Source organism: Pan paniscus, chromosome 6 (assembly GCF_029289425.2).
Source record: "Pan paniscus chromosome 6, NHGRI_mPanPan1-v2.0_pri, whole genome shotgun sequence".
Classification (NCBI taxonomy): Eukaryota; Metazoa; Chordata; class Mammalia; order Primates; family Hominidae; genus Pan; species Pan paniscus.
The window spans coordinates 91,736,183-91,756,364 of NC_073255.2; the positions used below are offsets into that span (position 1 = coordinate 91,736,183).

The window sequence follows — 20,182 nt, forward strand, 5'->3', positions numbered from 1 at the left end:
AAATGGACTAAGACAGTCTTTCTGATTCAGTACCACTCGGCCCTCTTCTGACTCCAGTATACTCTCAACTCAGCAACCTCCATGACTGTTTGAAAACTTAGGTGAAATCATGTCATCCCTCTGCTTAAAACCCTGCGCTGACCCCTTCATTCAAGAGTCAATGCTTGAGTCCTCACAGTGGCCCAGAGATCCTACATGTGTGGCTCTTTGTTAACTCTCTTACCCCATCTCCTTGGTTCCCTTTTTTTCAGTCTTAATAACCTCCACTGGGCCTTTGCAGTTCACTGTTCCTGCCACCTGGGATAACCTCATGGTTCTCCCAGTTCCTTCAGCTTTGGCTCAAATCTCACTTTATCCTTGTGTTAGTCTCTTTTGCATTGCCATAAAGGAATACCTGCAACTGGGTAATTGATATGGTTTGGATCTGTGTCCCCACCAAATCTGATGTCGAATCGTAGTCCCCAGTGTTGGAGGTGGGGCTTGGCGGGAGGTGCTTAGATCTTGAGGGCAGATTTCGCATGAGTGGTTTAGCACCATCTCCCTTGTACCGTCCTCGTGACAGTGAGTGAGTTCTCATGAGATCTGGCTGTTGAAAAGTGTGTGGCACCTCCTCCTTCTCTCTCTTGTTCCTGCCATGTCATGTGCCTGCTCCTCCTTTGCCTTCCACCAAGATTGGAAGCTCCCTGAGGCCTCCTCAGAAGCAGATGTCGTTACACTTCCTGTATAGTCTGCAGAACTGTGAGCCAATTAAACGTCTTTTTTTAATAAATTGCCCAGTCTCAGTATTTCTTTTTTCCTTTTTTTTTTTGAGATGGAGTCTCGCTCAGTTGCCCAGGCTGGAGTGCAGTGGTGTGGTCTCGGCTCACTGCAGCCTCTGCCTCCCAGGCTCAAGCGATCCTTCCACCTCAGCCTCCCAAGTAGCTGGACCACAGGTATATGCCACCACGCCCAGCTAATTTTTTGTATTTTTGGTAGAGATGGGGTTTCACCATGTTGCCCAGGCTGGTCTCGAACTCCTGACCTCAAGTGATCCACCCACCTCAGCCTCCCAAAGTGCTGGGATTACAGGCATGAGCCACCATGCCCGGCCGGGTATTTTTTTATAGCAATGCAAGAATGGACTAATACTGTGATTTATAAAGAAAAGAGGTTTATTTGGTTCATGGTTCTGCAGACTGTACAAGCATGGTGCCAACATCCACTTGGCTTCTGGCGAAGCTTCAGGAAGCTTCCACCCATGGAGGAATAGGTACCACATGGTGAGAGAGGGAGCAAAGGAGTAGGGAGAGATGTGAGGCTTTTTTTTTTTTTTTAACAGCCAGCTATGAACTAATAGGGCAAGAACTCAACACCAAGGGGAGGGCGGCAAGCTGAGGTAGGAAAGTAGAGTCTGGAGACAGAGCCTAAGGCCAACCTGTGGCTGACTTCCTTGAATTAAACTGAAAGGAAAGCTTTAGCCTCTGATTGGCTGTGGGCTAATTCTTTATTTGCAGAGGGTGTAACTCCACTGCAGCCTGTGATTGGCCATGAGCCAATTCTTCATTTGCATAGGGTGTAACCAATTGGAAGCCTCCAAAGGGTACCTGGGGGTGTTACCAAATACTTCTAGCTTAATAAAAACCCAAGGAACATTACAACTGGAGCTCTTGAGCCACTTGCTCAAGCCTGCCTCCTCTCTGTAGAGTGTACCTTCCCATCAATAAATCTGTGTTTTTGTTGCTTCACTTGTGCATTTTTTTCAATTCTTTGTTCAACATGTGAAGAACCTGGACAACTCCTAGTCAAGACCCTCCACTGGTAACAAAGCCACTCATGAGGGACCCACCCCCATGACCCAAACACCTCCTATTCGAGCTCACTTCCAACATTGGAGATTACGTGTTAATGATATTTGGAGGGGACGAATATCCAAACCATATCAGTCCTTGAGGCCTGCTGCAGTACTGTTTTCTGACCCCCAAATACCTTTTTTCTTTTTTTTTGAAATGGAGTCTCGCTCTGTTGTCTAGGCTGGAGTGCAGTGGCACGATCTCGGCTCACTGCAACCTCCGCCTCCTGGGTTCGAGCAGTTCTCCTCCCTCAGCCTCCCAGGTAGGTAGCTGAGATTACAGGTGCCCACCACCACTCCCGGCTAATTTTTGTATTTTTAGTAGAGATGGGGTTTCACCATGTTGGTCAGGCCGGTCTCGAACTCCTGACCTCAGGTGATCTGTCCGCCTCGGCTTCCCAAAGTGTTGGGATTACAGGTGTGAGCCACCACGCCCGGCCAACCTGTCCTTTTTCTATACCAGTTCTCATGCTTACTATTGGGAGTTATCATTAGCCCACAAGACTGCCCCCACTTCAGACACCAGTCACAAGTCCCAGCTTTAAATTTAGGGTTCCACACCACTGCCTCCTCAGGTTCTATAGGATGACTCACAGACCTCAGGAAGTTGCTTGACTTATGTTTACTGGTTTATTATAAAGGATGCAACTCAGGAACGGCCGAATGGAAGAGCTGCACAGGGCCAGCTATGGAGGGGTGGGGGTTGAGCAGGGCTTCCAGGCCGTTTCTGGCCGTGTCTTCTCCCCAGCACGTTGGTATGTTCACCAAGTCAACAGTCTCCATTGTTCAGGGGTTTTTCTTGGAGGCTCCATTACATAGGCACGATTGATTAAATTATTGGCCTTGGTGATTAAGCTCAATCTCCAGCCCCTCTTCTTTCCTTAGTGTTCCCTGTTGGGGCTGGGGTAGGAGGTGCTGAGTTTAACCTCTCATCAGTTTCTCTGGCAATGAGCCTCTGTCCTGAAGCTACCTGAGGCCTCGCCCCAGTAAGTCATCTCATTAGCGTACAAAAGATATTCATTCCATCTTTTGTTGTAGTGGCTGCTCCCAACCCAGAGCTTCTCTGGGGTTCTGACAGCCCTGTGAACTCTTCCCTAGGGCTTTTTCCTGTCTGTCAACCGGCTTCTTTTCATGTTTCCCATTCTTTTCACTCTTCACTCTTTCTTTTCTTTTCTTTATTTATTTATTTTGGAGATGGAGTTTTGTTGCCCAGGCTGGAGTGCAATGGTGCAATCTTGGCTCACTGCAACCTCTGCCTCCTGGATTCAAGTGATTCTCCTGCCTCAGCCTCCCGAGTAGCTGGGATTATAGGTGTGTGCCACCACGCTTGGCTAATTTTGTATTTTTAGTAGAGATGGGGTTTTACCATGTTGGTCAGGCTGGTCTCGAATTCCTGACCTCAAGTGATCCAACCGCATCGGCCTCCCAAGGTACTGGGATTACAGGTGTGAGCCACTGTGCCCAGCCCATTCTTCACTATTTCTTTTTGCACTTCTTTGTGTTTATTGTTTTTTAATATGTTATTTTCTTTATGAGACAGGATCTCAGTCTGTGGCCCAGGCTAGAGTGCATTGGTGTGATCATAGCTCACTGTATCCTCTAACCCCTGGGCTCAGGGGATCCTTCCGTCTCAGCCTCTTGAGTAGCTGGGACTACAGGTGTGTACCATCACACCTGGCTAATTTTTAAATTTTTTTATAAAGATGAGGTCTCACTTTGTTGCCCAGGCTTGGCCTCAAGTGATCCTCCCACTTCAGCCTCCCAAAGTGCTGGGATTACAGGCATGAGCCATCTTGCCTGGCTGATATGTTTATTCTAGTAGGGCAAGGCAGATTGATCATCCAAAGCCAAATTAGATTCAGTCCTACGTAAACCCTGATCGGGTGAGAACAACACAATTGAATGATCTCGGTAATAGTGCCCAAGAAAATGGTAAGAGTGCGGATAGAATTTGGGTTCATATCAGTCACTGAAAACATTTTTCATGAGGAATGCCACATTCTTGTGCCAACAGGGGTAAATGAGGGCTATATTTGGCTCATTGAAGACTTTATTTGATGTTTTTTTTTTGTCCTATTAGGGATTTGCAACAGTTCTTGCTGAAGCAGTTATGTCCCTGGATCTGCCTGTGGCCATTATTAATCTAAAAGAATATGATCCAGATGATCATCTGATAGAAGAGGTTGGTAATTGTCTTTTTCTTCAATCAAAACTCTCAAATTTAACTGATCTGCAATCTTCACAGTAAATTTAATTAGATAACTAGAATCTTCAGAATAAATTTAATTTTCGTGCTAAGGGATTTCAGTTAGTTGAATTCCAGTGTGAATCAGAGAACTGAATGTGGGGTGAGGTTCACTGATTCTCACGTGGTGTGGGGCTTGTTCTTCAGGTGTGTTAAATTCTCCTGGGGCAGGGCTAGAGGTGAGAAAGCTTGGGTGGTTGGAAGTTCACTCCTTCCCACAATTTTCTTTTTCTTTTTTTTTTTTTTTTTGAGATGGAGTCTCACTGTGTCACCCAGGCTGGAGTGTAGTCGTGCAATCTCAGTTCAGTGCAGTGTCCGTCTCCAGGTTCAAGTGATTCTCCTGCCTCAGCCTCCCAAGTAGCTGGGATTTACAGGCATGCGCCACCATGCCCAGCTAATTTTTTTTTTTTTTTTTTGCTAGAGTTGAGGTTTCACCACGTTGGCCAGGCTGGTCTCAAATTCCTGGCCTCAAGTGATCCACCTGCCTTGGCCTCCCAAAGTGCTGGGATTATAGGCGTGAGCGACTGTGCCTGATCCCTACTATTTTTATTTTTTTTAAATTTATTTTATTGAGACAGGCTCTCATTCTCTCACCCAGGCTCTGGAGTGCAGTGGTGCAATTTCAACCTCCCGGGCTCAAGTGATCCTCTTTCCTCAGCCTCCTAAAGTAGCTGAGACTATAGGCATGTGCTGCCATGCCCTGCTAATTTTAAAAGATTTTTTTTTTTTTTTTTTGAGACAGAGTCTCGCTCTGTCACCCAGGCTGGAGTGCAGTGGCGCGATCTCGGCTCACTGCAAGCTCCGCCTCCCGGGTTCACATCATTCTCCTGCCTCAGTCTCCCGAGTAGCTGGGACTACAGGCACACGCCACCACGCCCGGCTAATTTTTTGTAGTTTTAGTAGAGATGGGGTTTCACCGTGTTAGCCAGGATGGTCTCGATCTCCTGACCTCGTGATCCGCCCGCCTCGGCCTCCCAAAGTGCTAGGATTATAGGCATGAGCCACCGCGCCCGGCCAAAAGATTTTTTATAGAGAGATGGTCTCACTGTGTTGCCCAGGCGGGTCTGGAACTCCTGGCCTCAGTCTCCCAAAGTACTAGGATTACAGATATGCCCAGCCTTCCCCCGTATTTCGAATCTCTTAATCAAGGAAGGGTTGTTATTGATGGCAGTGTGCTATGCTGGTAGACCATGGGCGATCCAACCAAAAGGTCAAGAGCAGAGAGTATGGGTTTCGGAATCAGAGAAATCTCTTATTAGCTGTGTGACCTCAATGCATTGGTTAATATCTTTTTTTTTTTTTTTTAATGGAGTTTTGCTCTTGTTGCCCAGGCTGGAGTGCAATGGTGTGATCTTGGCTCACTGCAACCTCCAGCTCCAGGGTTTAAGTGATTCTCCTGCCTCAGCCTCCTGAGTAGCTGGGATTACAGGTGCCCACCACCACACCTGGCTAATTTTTGTATTTTTAATAGACATGGGGTTTCATTATGTTGGCCAGGCTTGTGTCGAACTCCTGACATCAGGTGATTTATTTGCCTCGGCCTCCCATAGTGCTGGGATTACAGGCATGAGCCACTGTGCCTGGGCGCATTACTTAATATCTATGAAGATTTAATTTCTTCATCTGAAAAATATTCCTCCCCTTTTTTCTCCAGTCATGCCCAGTTAGGGGATTTCACCCTACAGCAGTGGTTCTCAAAGTGTGGGCCCTGAGCCAGCAGCATCAGCATCTCCTGTGAACTTGCTAGAAATGCAGAATCTCAGGTCTTAGCCTAGCTGCACTGTAGAGCTTAAACAATGCTCCTGGTGATGCTGATGCAGGTAGAGTTAGAGAAGCAGTTAGAGGCTGGGCGTGGTGGCTCACGCCTGTAATCCCAGCACTTTGGGAGTCCAAGGTAGGTGGATCACCTGTGGTCAGGAGTTCGAGACCAGCCTGGCCAACATGGTGAAACCACGTCTTTACTAAAAATACAAAAATTAGCTGGGCTTGGTGGTGGGTGCCTGTAATCCCAACTACTCGGGAGGCTGAGGCAGGAGAATTGCTTGAACCTGGGAGGTGGAGGTCGCAGTGAGCCGAGATTGCACCATTGCCCTCTAGCCTGGGCGACAAAAGCAAATCTCTGTCTCAAAAAAAAAAAAAAAAAAAAAAGAAGAAGTATGTAGAGCTGGGGTTGACAGACTTTCACGTAAAGGGCCAGGTAGTATCTTCACCTTTGTGGGCTGGGCAGCTACTCAGTTTTGCCACTGAGGCACAAAACAGCCATAGATAATATGTAAATGAATGAATATGGCTGTGTTCCACTAAAACTTTCTTTAAAAAAACAGAGGCCAGGCGGGGTGGCTCTTGCCTATATAATCCCAGCAAGTTGAGAGGTCAAGGCTGGTGGATCGCTTGAGCTCAGGCATATGAGAGCAGCCTGGGCAATGTGGTGAAACCCTGTCTCTATTAAAAATAGAAAAATTAGCCATGGTGGTGCACGCCTGTAGTCCCAGCTACTTGGGAGGCTGAGGCATGAGAATTGCTTAAACTCGGGAGGTGGAGGTTGCAGTGAGCTGAGATCATGCCACTGCACTCCAGCATGGGTGACAGAGTGAGACTCTGTCTCAAAAAAAAAAAAAAAAACCCAAAAAGGCAGCAAGCAAGATGTGGCTCGTGGATTGTAGTTTACCGGCCCCGTCTTAGTGGTTAAATATCTAGCTTTAACTCTGTCCATTTCTTTGTCCCCCAAGAAAACGTATTGGTGTGCACATGAGTGAGCTTGAATGTGCTCTAAATTATTTGTGAAAAATTATTAGCAAACTTTGATACTTGTAACTAAGAGATTACTTGTAACTTACCTCATGACTTGGAACTCTTAAGATGAATTCAAACACCAGGCTATCAAGACTAAGGATACACAGGTTGAGAATCCCTAAACCGCAAATTGGAAATGCTTTAAAATCTAGACTTCTGGAGCACTGACAGGAGGCCACAAGTGGAAAATTTCGCACCTGACCTCCTGTGATGGGTCAAGGTCAAAACGCAGTCGAAACTTTGTTTCATATATGAAATTGTCAAAAATATTGTATAAAGTTATCTACAGGCTATGTGTGTAAGGTGTATATGAAACAAAGGAATTCTGTGTTTAGACTTGATACATCCCCAAGGTACATCATTATGTATATGCAGATTTAAAAAAAAAAAAAAAACCTCTAAAATCCAAAACACTTCCCATCCCAAACATTCTGGATAACGGATACCCAGCCTGTATTTTGTTTCCCTGGAATTTGCAACAGTTCTGTTTAGATAATGGTGCCAAGTGTTAAATTACTTAATGTTTAAAAATTTTTATTGCTTTAATTTATTAGATACTTTTTTAGAGATCTCTCTGTATTTTTTCTTTTCTTTTCCTTTTTTTTTTTTTTGAGATGGAGTCTTCGCTTCGTTGCCCAGGCTGGAGTGCAGTGTGCAGTGGTGTGATGGTGGCCCACTGCAGCCTCTGCCTCATGGGCTAAAGCAGTTTTCCTGCCTCAGCCTCCCGAGTAGCTGGAACTACAGGCACCCACTACCACGCCTGCCTAGTTTTTGTATTTTTAGTAGAGACGGGGTTTCACTCTGTTGCTTAGGCTGGTCTTGAACTCCTGACCTCAAGCGATCCACCCGCCTCAGCCTCCCAAAGTCCTGGGATTACAGGTATGAGCCACTGGGCCCAGCCAACATCCACTGCCTTGATATGGATATTCACAGCTTCCTGCCTGAGGAGATGGTAATGAACCGAGAACATGGTTCCCCTATTCTTTGGAGATTTCAGAGATTTAAAACAATCTCAAACACCAAATACAACTCTTATTGGATAAGCAAGGTCACCACATTCCTCGTCTTTCTGACACCACAGAGCAGCTTCCACTCTAAGGAAGCAGGAACATGAACTGTTGTTTTCTGTTCAGGTTTGAAACTCAGGTGCCTTATTTTCCCCAGGTGTGTTCTTCCATTAGTAGCCACCGTGCCTGGCCATCTCTCTGCATTTTTTCTTCTCTTTTTTCTTTTTTCTTTTTTTTTTTTTTTTGAGATGGAGTCTTGCTCTGTCGCCCAGTCTGGAGTGCAGTGGCGCGATCTCGGCTCACTACAAGCTCTGCCTCCTGGGTTCACGCCATTCTCTTGCCTCAGCCTCCTGAGTAGCTGGGACTACAGGCGCCCACCACCACGCCTGTCTAATTTTTTGTATTTTTAGTAAAGACCGGGTTTCACCGTGTTAGCCAGGATGGTCTCGATCTCCTGACCTTGTGATCCGCCCGCCTCGGCCTCCCAAAGTGCTGGGATTGCAGGCTTGAGCCACCGCACCCGGCCTGTATTTTTTCTTGATTGATTTGGATTTTGTTTCCACTGTGGCAAATCAGCAATGATGAGAATGTATAGTCTGGATAATGGAATGGCGTATATGATGAAATATACCAGGAGGTATATTGGCAGGAGCAAGGGACTGGGTTTTCTCCCCTGTGCAAGCTGTTCTTGCTGTGTTTCTTAGTCATGCCCTTCACTTTCGAAAATGAGCCATGTTTATGAAGGTGCCCTTTGTTCTTTGAGATGAGTATGCTTTTTTTCAAAGGATTTTCTTCATTGAGATAATTTATGCCTTGTATGTTCCACTGAAACAATTACTTTCTTGGTTAGGTGACTAGTAAAAATGTCTGTGTCTTCCTGGTTGTGACATACACTGACGGCCTACCAACCGAAAGTGCAGAGTGGTTCTGCAAGTGGTTAGAGGAAGCATCCATTGATTTTCGATTTGGCAAAACTTACCTGAAGGGTATGAGAGATGCGGTATTTGGCCTGGGAAATTCTGCCTATGCTAGCCACTTCCACAAGGTAGGTCTATATTGAATTATAGGAATAAATTCTCCCCATAAACACACACACACATGCACACACACGTACACACAAACACACGTGCACACACGTACACACACATAAACACACATGTATGTGAAATAATCCACAAACTTTGGTAGCTAGTAATAAATACATTTCTTCTATTATTTTATTGATTGATTGATTGAGATAGAGTTTTGCTCTGTCGCCCAGGCTGGAGTGCAGTGGCACCATCTCAGCTCACTGCAACTTCTAGCTCCCGGGTTCAAGTGATTCTCCTGCCTCAACCTCCCGAGTAGCTGGGATTACAGGCATGTGCCACCACGCTTGGCCAATTTTTGTATTTTTACTAGAGACGGGGTTTCACCATGCCGGCCAGGCTAGTTGTGAACTCCTGGCCTCATGTGATCTGCCCAAAGTGAGCCACTGTGCCCGGCCTCTTCTGTGTTTTTTTTTTTTTTTTTTGGAAACAGAGTCTTGCTCTATCCCCCAGCTGGAGTGCAGTGGCGTGATCTCAGCTGACTGCAACCTCCGCCTCCCGCGTTCAAGTGATTCTCATTTATCAGCCTCCCGAGTAGCTGGGATTACAGGCACCCACCACCATGCCTGGCTAATTTTTTTGTATTTTTAGTAGAGACAGGGTTTCACCATGTTGGCCAAGCTGTTTGAACTCCTGACCTCAGGTGATCCACCCACCTCGGCCTCCCAGAGTGCTGGGATTACAGGTGTGAGCCACCATGCCCAGCCTGCTCAAGCTCTTTATGCAGGTGAACTCTTAAAAAAAATTTTTTTTAAAATTATGTTTATTTTTTTCAGGACAGGGTCTTGCTTTGTCATCCAGGCTGGAATGCAGTGACCTGATCAGCATTCTCTGAACCTTGAAGTCCTAGGCTGAAGGGATCCTCCCAAGTCAGCCTCCCTAGTAGCTGGAACTATAGGCGTGCACCACTACCCCTGGCTAATCTTTCAATTTTTTTAGAGATGAGGGTCTCACTGTGTTGCCCAGGCTTGGTTCAAACTCCTGGCCTCAAGCAGTCCTACCCACCTCAGCCTCCCAAATTTCTGGGATTACAGGCATGAATGTGTCCAGCCTGAGCTCAGTTTTAAAAAATGAATTTTTCGGCTGGGCCTGGTGGCTCACGCCTGTAATCCCAGCACTTTGGGAGGCCGAGGCAGGCAGATCACGAGGTCAGGAGATCGAGACCATCGTGGCTAACATGGTGAAACCCTGTCTCTACTAAAAATACAAAAAAATTAGCCAGCTGTGGTGACGGGCGCCTGTAGTCCCAGCTACTCGGGAGGCTGAGGCAGGAGAATGGCGTAAACTTGGGAGGCGGAGATTGCAGTGAGCCGAGATCTCACCACTGCACTCTAGCCTGGGCGACAGAGTGAGACTCCATCTCAAAAAAAAAAAAAAAACACATGAATTTTTCAAGGGAAATGGAGGAAAAAATTAACTTGGCTCCTTTTTCATCCTGTTCTCTACACTTGAAAAAATGAAACGATGGAGCCTCTCAGTTTCTTGGTCATTTGCATTGTGTACCTCTTCCTAGGGATGGGCCCTGCCTAGCTGTCTGTCTCTGGTGGAGTGTGAGTGACGGTGGAGGTGGGGAGTTTTCTTTAAAAGCTGTTTACGGCCGGGCGCAGTGGCACACGCCTGTAATGCCAGCACTTTGGGAGGCAGAGGCGGGCGGATCACCTGAGGTCGGGAGTTTGACCCCAGCCTGACCAACATGGAGAAACCCTGTCTGTACTAAAAATACAAAATTAGCCGGGCATGGTGGCGCATGCCTGTAATCCCAACTACTTGGGAGGCTGAGGCAGGAGAATCACTTGAACCCGGGAGGTAGAGGTTGCAGTGAGCCGAGGTCGTGCCATTGCACTCCAGCCTGGGTAACAAGAGTGAAACTCCGTCTCAAAAAAAAAAAAAAAAAGTAAAATAAAAGCTGTTTTCATTCTATTGTTATGTAGATTTTGCTCCATATTTTCATTAAAAACATTTTTGATTATGTGTTTTTTGAGACAGGGTCTCACCATGTTGCCTAGGTTGGAGTTCAGTGGCTTGCTGCAGCCTCGACCTCCCTGGGCTCAGGTGATCCTCCCACCTTAGCCTACTGAGTAGCTGGGACCACAGGCGCCCACCACACATCCAGCTAGTTTTTGTATTTTTTGTAGAGATGGGGTTTTACTTTGGTGCCCAGGCTGGTGTTGAACTTGGGCTTGAGCATTCTTCTCACTCCGGTCTCCCAAGGTGCTGGAATTATAGGCGTGAGCCACTGCATCTGGCCTCTCCCCATATTTTCAAATAAATTAGACTATGATTGGGAAAATTCAGATATGTAAATTTTTTTTTTTTTTTTTTTGAGACAGAGTCACTCTCTTGCCTAGGCTGGAGTGCAATGGCACAATCTCGGCTCATTGCAACTTCTGCCTCCAGGGTTCAAGGAATTCTCTTGAACTCCTGGCCTCAAACAATCTGCCTGCCTCAGCCTCCCAAAGTGCTGGGATTACAGACGTGAGACACTTCGCCTGGCGTAGATATGTAAATATTTTGTTTAATGCCTTGCCACTCAGGAAGCTTATTAAGTTTTTGAACTCTTAACTATGCCTCTGATAACCCCTGTTCCTCAGCTTAATTGCTTCATATCACAGTGAAATAAATTACTGAGTTTAGGAAATTACGAATCTTGCCAAATTGATTACATTTTCATTTTATAACGGAATAGGCTTAGGCCCCATAGGCTTTGTTACATTTTTGGAACTCATTTATTTTGTTAACTCCTGTTTTGTTCTTATCATGATATAGAATGGTAAGTTTCAAATTTTTTTTTAGTCATTAACCCTTCATTTGATAAAGGGGGTTTGTTTGTCCTTTTGTTTAAAAAAATAAATCTAAGGCAGAAAAGTAGAATACATTAAATGCAGCTCTTCTGGGTCAAGGCTGGAGCTTGAAGGCTTGAAGGTCATTTTGCCAAGCAATTTCCTCTTTCTTAGTGGCAGCCCATGACCAGGGGCCCCAGAAAGACTTTGGGCTTTTGCAGAGCAGTCTGGAAAACCCTGATTTAGAGAACCGTGCTTTTAGCCTATCTATCTTTTCCTCGCAGGTTGGCAAAAATGTTGACAAGTGGCTCTGGATGCTTGGCGCGCATCGTGTGATGAGTCGAGGGGAGGCCGACTGTGACGTGGTTAAAAGCAAGCACGGCAGCATTGAGGCCAACTTCAGAGCATGGAAGACCAAGTTCATCTCCCAGCTGCAGGCACTTCAGAAAGGGGAGAGAAAGAAGTCCTGTGGCGGCCACTGCAAGAAAGGCAAATGTGAATCTCACCAACATGGCTCAGAGGAGAGGGAGGAAGGATCTCAAGAGCAGGACGAATTGCATCACAGGGACACCAAGGTATACCGCCTGTGTGTTCATCTCTTGAGGCTTTCCCCCTCTGCTTGGAGATCTCGAGCTTGAGCTTTTCCTCAATAAACCATCTCGTTGGCTTCTGGTTAGAAGGAAGATCTGGCTGAGTGCAGTGGCTCGCACTTGTAATCCCCACACTTTGGGAGGCCAAGGTGGGGGTATTGCTTGAGTCCAGGAGTTCAAGACCAGCCTGGGCAACATAGCAATACCCTATCTTTACCACAATAATTTTAAATTTAGCAAGGCATGGTGGTGCATGCCTGTTGTCTCAGCTACGTAGGAGGTGGAGTTGGGAGGATTGCTTGAGCCCAGGAGTTTGAGACTGCAGTGAGCTGTGATCATGCCACTGCCCTCCAGCCTGGGCAACAGAGTGAGACCCTGCCCCAAAAACAAAGACAGAAAAAATAACAAAAAAAGAAGGAAGATGTGAAACTCATGTGGTGGTGTTTCAGAGAGAGAGAGAGGCCTTAGAAATTAAGCCATATCGTGCTAGATGCTTTCCAGAATCTCTTCTTTAGGCCGGGCATGGTGGCTCACACTTGTAATCCCAGCACTTTTGGGAGGCCAAGGTGGGTGGATCACTTGAAGTCAAGAGTTCGAGACCATTCTGGCCAACATGGCGAAACCCCACCTCTACTAAAAATACAAAAATTAGCCAGGTGTGGTGGCGGGCACCTGTAATCCCAGCTACTCGGGAGGCTGAGGCATGAGAATCGCTTGAACCTGGGAGGTGGAGGTTACAGTGATCTGAGATCACGCGACTGCACTCCAGCCTGGGTGACAGAGTGAGACTCAGTCTCAAAAAAAAAAAAAAAAACCACACACAACCAAAATCTCTTCTTTAATCCTTGCATTGTTAGAGTCAAGTAGATTTTTACCACATTTTGCAAGTTGCGAAACGGAGCCACAGAGAAGTTAAATTTGTCCCAGCCTGAGCTCACGTCTCATTATCCTGAGATCACACATACCTCCTGACTTCAGTGACTCCATTAGTCACTCAAACTGAAGGCTGCAAGTCATCCTAGATTCCGCTTTTTCCCTCACATTCTGAGCATTTCTCTTGCTTCCTTCTTTAAATACCCCAATTCCTTTGAAGCTCCTGTCTTCAGGCTGTAACACTCCTGTCATCTTCACAGCTGTTATCTTTTGGCCACCTGGTCAGTTGCATAATTCAGCAGCAACTTTACATTCTGACTCATTGTTTCTCTCTCCATCCCTGTTCCTATCATTATTCTTTGAGGCTGTGGCATCCTTGCGGATGATCTGTCTAGCACCCTGGCCTGCAGTTTCTTGGCCTTCACACCTCCAGCAACCATTTCTCCACTGACCTTGGTCTCTCCCTTACATAGGCACATCTGAAATTCAAGTTCCTCTCATGCTTACTATGACCTCATTCTGTGGCCTCTACTTTAACAACATTCCTTTTTTTTTTTTGAGAAAGGGTCTCATTCTGTCACCCCCCAGTCGGAGTACAACGGTATGATCATGGCTCACTGCAGCCTCAACCTCCCCAGGCAGTGGTGATCCTCCCACTTCAGCCTCCCAAGTAGCTGGGATTATAGGGATGTGCCACCATGCCTAGCTAATTTGTCTATTTTTTGCAGCGATGGAGTTTCACCATGTTGCCCAGGCTGGTTTTGAACACTTGGGCTCAAGCGATCCACCTGGCCCAGCCTCCCAAAATGCTGGGATCATAGGCATGAGCAACTGTGCCTGGCCTTTAAAATTCTTTTGATCTGGCCGGGCGTGGTGGCTCACGCCTGTAATCCCAGCACTTTGGGAGGCTGAGGCGGGTAGATCACCAGGTCAGGAATTCTAGACCAGCCTGGCCAACAATGGTAAACCCCGTCTCTACTGAAAATACAAAAATTAGCTGGGCGTGGTGGCAGGCACCTGTAATCCTAGCTACTCGGGAGGCTGAGGCAGGAGAATCTCTTGAACCCAAGAGGTGGAGTCTGCAGTAAGCCCAGATTGCGCCACTGCACTCTAGCCTGGGCGACAGAGCAAGACTCCATCTCAAAAAAAAAAAAAAAAGCTTTTGATCCCATCTGAACCTATACCTTTTTTATTGAGTAGTAGAAACTACTTACTTTATTTCCCTCCTTAAACTCCATTTTGAGTTTTATCCGCACTCTGTTATAAATCTCTTCAATTTTTTTTTCTTTTGTTTGAGATGGAGTCTTGCTTTGTTGCCCAGGCTGGAGTCAAGTGGCGCAATCTTGGCTTACTGCAACCTCTGCTTTCTGGGTTCAAGGATTCTCCTGCTTCAGCCTCCTGAATAACTGGGATTACAGGTGTGTGCCACCATGCCTGGCTAATTTTTGTATTTTTAGTAGAGATGGGGTTTTGCCACGTTGGCCAGGCTGGTCTCAAACTCCTGACCTCAGGTGATCCACCTACCTCGGCCTCCCAAAGTACTGGGATTACAGGCGTGAGCCACCGTGCCCAGCCTTAACCTTTTCAGTTGCTTTACCTCTCACTCACTCTTGTAACCCGATTGGCCAAACCCCAAGCCAGGCTGAAACCATCCCCTTCACATCAGCCTTCCCTGTGTCTGCTGCTGATTGTTTGACTACAGATTCATGACCACAGGCAGAAGTGCTCTACAGGCTCACAACTTCCCTTGCAGATTCCCCTTCTTACTCTCCAAGTTGACTGTTTCATACTCATTTCCTCCCCACCCCTTCCCCCAGCTCCCATCTGAAGCCATCAGAGGGGAGCTCTCTCAGTGTCTCCCCAGCCCATCTCCAGATCTTTACTACCTCTCCTGGCTCAGAAGACCAAGTATTTGGTTCCTGTCCCAGACTACATCTGTCTATGCTGTGGAATCAAGGACTGGGTTCCTTCATTGATTGCTTCTCTTCTCCTGTATCATTCATTTCTTCTCTCTACTAGATTGTTTCCATAAATTTATAAACACGCCCTGGAATTATATGTGTTTAAACAAACTTAAAAAAAAACCAAAAAACAAGTTGGGTGCAGTCGCTCACAGCTGTAATCCCGGCACTTTGGGAGGCTGAAGTGAGAGGATTGCTTGAGCCCAGGTGGTCAAGGTTGCAGTGAGCAATGATCTCACCACTGCACTGCAAGCCTGGGTGACAGTGAGATTCTGTATCAAAAAAAAAAAAAAAAAAAATCAGACTGGGTGCAGTGGCTCACGCCTGTAATCCCAGCACTTTGGGAGGCCGAGGTGGGCGGATCGCTTGAGGTCAGGAGTTCGACACTAACCTGGCCAATATGGTGAAACCCTGTCTCTACTAAAAGTACAAAAATTACCCAGGTGTGGTGGCACGCGCCTGTAGTCCCAGCTACTCCAGAGGCTGAGACAGGAGAATCCTTGAACCGGGGAGGCAGAGGTTGCAGTGAGCCAAGATTGCATCACTGCACTCCAGCCTGGGCAACAGAGCGAGACTCTGTCTCAGGAAAAAAAAAAAAAAACAACCCTTATTTAGTTTGTGTTGTTTTCTGCAGGAGAGTTGTTGAAAGTGTGCAGTCTATTATATGGCTGGGAACAGAAGTCTCTGTCAACTCTCAGCTACTCCAGTTTGGCTTTCTCTCCCCCTGAACTGCTCTTTTCTACACCCACGGGACTTCATGTCATCAAGCCTGAGGGGGATTTACAAAGGAAAATAGATTTTATTTAAGAGATGAAAGCTTCTTATTTGTATTTTATTATGTTATTTTATACAGGGTCTTACTTTGTTGCCCAGGCCAGAGTGTCATGGAGTGATCATAGCTCACTGCAGCTTTGAACTCCTGAGCTCAAGTGATCCTCCTGCCTTGGCCTCCTGAGTAGCAGGGATTTACAGGCCTGAGCCACCATCCTGTCTACTTTTAATTTTTGTTTTTGTAGAGACAGGGTCTCACTATTTTGCCCAGGCTGATCTTGAACTCCTAGCCTCCAGCGATCCTCCCACCCACCTTGGCCTCCCAAAGTGTTGGGATTAGAGGCATGAGCCTCCACACTGGCTGCAAGCTCTTTAAGTTATGGGACCCATAATCTGAATTGAAATTGATGTTTCATTCCAATTTCATTGCAGTCATAGCTTGGACTGAAATGAAATTGGAATGAAACATCTGTCATATCACTTCCCGTTTAGCTAAATAATTATCTCTTGAAGCCATCTGCTCTGTGGGCTTGACTCAGACTGACTGACTCCAGGTAGCCATAAAATGCTATTTGCATTGCACACCATACCTCATATCCTGTCATTCAACAGTGCATAGCTAATCACTAATCAATATTATCGCTATAAAGCAATGAGAATTTCTGTCCAACAACTTGGTATCGACCTCTCCTTGTTCCCTTTGCTTTTAAAAACCTGCTTGTAAGAAAAGCTAATGGAGCAGTCCCTTCAGCTGCAAAGTGTGTCTGAGGCAGCTGCCCTCATTTTGGCTCAAATAAACCCTTTAAATCATATTTTCGCTAGGTGCAGTGGCTCACCCCTGTGATCCCAATCCCAGTGCTGTCCGCGGCCAAGATGGGAGGATTGCTCGAGGCCAGGAGTTAGAGACTAGCCTGGGCAACATAGTGAGACACTCTCTCTAATTTAAAAAAGGGTTTGGGCATGGTGGCTCATGCCTGTAATCCCAGCACTTTGGGAGGCCGAGGCGGGCAGGTCACCTGAGGTCAGGAGTTCGAGACCAGCCTGGCCAACATGGTGAAACCCTGTCTCTACTGAAAATACAAAAAAAATTAGCTGGGTGTGGTGGCGGGTGCCTGTAATCCCAGCTACTGGGGAGGCTGAGGCAGGATGATTGCTTGAACCTGGAAGGTGGAGATTGCAGTGAGCCGAGATTGTGGCACTGCACTATAGCCTGGGTAACAAGAGCAAAAACCGCATCTCAAAAAAAAAAAAAATTAAAAAGAAAATAATGTTTTGTGTCTCACCTTCTTCCTTTTAGATCTACAAGTCTCATGGATATTTCTGTTTTTATTTTACTTGACTTCTCAACAGCATTTGTCATAGTTGATTCCTTCTTTGAATCTATCCTCCTGACTTTCATGACGTCATTGTCATGGAGTTTCTCCTTTTTTACTTGGGGTCTTTTCCTTTTCTTTGTTTAGCCTCTGCATGTTGGAGTGATTCAGGTTTGGTGCTGGATTATGCATTGACACTTTCTTCCTGGGTGATCTCATCCAGTTTCACGACTTTAAACATTGTCCATGTGCCAGTTATTCCCACATTTGTATTTCCAGATGCAGGGTCAACCCTGAATTCTCTTCTCATATATGCAGCTGCCTTTTTATAATTTATTCTTGTATATCTGATGCTTCACAAATCCAAAATGGAGCTCTTTATCTCCACCCTTCTGTTCTGTTCCGCTGTCGTGTTTCCCATCTCAAGAAACACTCCCACCATCTCAGTGGCTTAAAAAGAAACCTAAGACCTGTACTTGATTCTTTCCTTTTCCTCATTCCTGCATTGAATTCCTAAGTAAGTCTGGTTCCTTCTTTGTCTAAAACAGAGGTAAACAAACTTTCTATGAAGGGCCAGTTAGTCAATATTTTCAGCATTGTGGGCCACATGGTTTTTGTTGAAACTGTCAAGTCTGCCATTGTGTCAAGACAACAGCCATAGGCGACATGTAAATGAATTGTCATGTTGAGATCTGGCCTGAGGCTGCTTGGATTTGGCCATAGTTTGCAGACCTCTGGCTTAAAATATTTCACATCTGTCCAATTCCCTCCATCTCTACTGCTAACCTGCAAGTTCAAGCCATATTGCTTGACCAGACTACTGCAGCAGCCACCTATCTTGTCCTTCTATCTCTTCTCCATCTATCATTCAGAGTAGTCTTTTTTGGGGGCGAGGGGTGGGGAACAGAGTCTTTCCCAGGCTAGAATATAGTGGCACACTGTTGGCTCACTGCAGCAGCCTCCTGGGCTCAAGCGATCCTCCTGCATCAGCCTTCTGAGTAGCTGGGACTACAGGTGTGCACCACTGTGCCTGGCTAATTTTTGTATATTTTGTAGAGACTGGGTTTCACTCTGTTGCCCAGGCTGATCTCAAACTCCTGGGCTTAAGCAATCTACCTGCCTTGGCTTTCCAAAGTGCTGGGATTATAGTGGTGACCTGCCACACCCGGCCTCAGAGCAATCTTTTTTTTTTTTTTTTTGAGACAGTCTCGCTCTGTCTCCCAGGCTGGAGTGCAGTTGCGCGATCTCGGCTCACTGCAAGCTCCGCCTTCCAGGTTCACACCATTCTCCTGCCTCAGCCTCCCGAGTAGCTGAGACTACAGACGCCCACCACCATGCCCAGCTAATTTTTTATATTTTTAGTAGATACCGGCTTTCACCACATTAGCCAGGATGGTCTCGATCTCCTGACCTCGTGATCCACCCGCCTCGGCCTTCCAAAGTGCTGGGATTACAGACGTGAGCCATTGTGTCCGGCCAAGTAATCTTAAAAGTACAAATCAGACCATGTTACCCTCCTGTTTAAAAGTGATTTTTCATTGCTGCTTTCATAAAAACTTCATTGCTTAGTGTGACCTTAGCACCTAATCTGACTCTTGAATTTCTCCATCGTCATCCTATTATTCTCTCTCTTCCTCTCCAGCCTCTAGCCATGTGGTCTCCTTGGTTCTAAAAATATTTGTCAAGGCTGGGCGCGGTGGCTCATGCCTGTAATCCCAGCACTTTGGGAGTCCAAGGCGGGCGGATCATGAGGTCGGGAGTTCGAGACCAGCCTGACCAACATGGTGAAACCCTGTCTCTATTAAAAATACAAAAATTAGCTGGGCATGGTGGCAGGCACCTGTAATCCCAGCTACTCGGGAGGCTGAAGCAGGAGAATCGCTTGAACCTGGGAGGTGGAGGTTGCAGTGAGCCGAGATTGCGCCACTGCACTCCAGCCTGGGTGACAGAGCGAGACGCTGTCTCCAAAAAAAATAAAAAACAAATTTGTCAAATGAGTTTGAATATCCAACCTTCTGCTCACCTGTTACTCTTTAGTTCAGGCCAACATCTTTTCTTCCCTAGGGGATTGTCGTACATTGTTCAGATTTATCCTTGTCTATAGTCTTGTTTCCCTTAAATTACCTTCTGTCTTCCCAGTTGAGTGAGCTATTGAAATGCAGGTCTGTGTTATTTCTCTGTTCAGACCATGTTAGACACTTCTCCTTCTCTCTTTCCAGGACAGGCAAGATCCTTTGCAGTCCGGCCCACATCTTTCTCTGCTACATTTTCTCCCCATGTCGTGTGCTTTATTCTCCATCTGCTGGAACTTTCTGAGTGACTGATAGTAGCTGCATGCCTCCTGGTGCTTGCCTAAGTGACTTTGCCCATCCCCTTCCAACAGCGTTCCCACATGTCTTTCCCTGGCCAGGCCTGTTTACTTACCCTTCACATTTGACTCAGGTATCGTCTCATTCAGGCAGCCACCCGTGGATTTGGAGCCCACTGCATGGCTCCTTTTCATATTCATAAACCCTTTCATTAAAGCATTGCCCCTTTTGATGTAGTATCTGTGTGTCTCTTACTGGATTGGAATCTTTGTGAGGACCAGGGGAATGTGTCGAATTAATTTTCAAGCACTACTGGCTACCATGAGTATATGCAGTGTTCAAGATAACTTTTGAAGTTTCCCAAGGTCGCAGAACCAAGTTAGCAGTTTTGATTTGATTTGATGTGAAGACGAAATAGGTTCCTTTTGGAAAAAGTAAATTCTCGACATGAGTCTTTCCATTAGAAACTTGAGTCTAAGGAGAAGTTATCAAGGAGAGTCTAGGACAGGGATCAGCAAACAGGCTCACTGGCCAGATCCAGCTTATTGCCTGTTTTTTTTGAGACGGGCTAGTCTGTCCCCCAGGCTGGAGTGCAGTAGTGCATAGCTCACTGCAGCCTCTAAC

General features: G+C 46.3%; 1 protein-coding gene across 1 annotated transcript in view; it reads left to right on the plus strand.

Moving 5' to 3' along the window:
* The window catches only part of TYW1B (tRNA-yW synthesizing protein 1 homolog B), a 270,344-nt gene that overhangs the window by 14,371 nt on the left and 235,791 nt on the right, over positions 1–20,182 (plus strand). Inside the window, 3 exon segments of the mRNA XM_063605909.1 lie at positions 3,909–4,010; positions 8,724–8,918; positions 12,026–12,316. Coding sequence (XP_063461979.1) covers positions 3,909–4,010; positions 8,724–8,918; positions 12,026–12,316 — 588 coding nt within the window.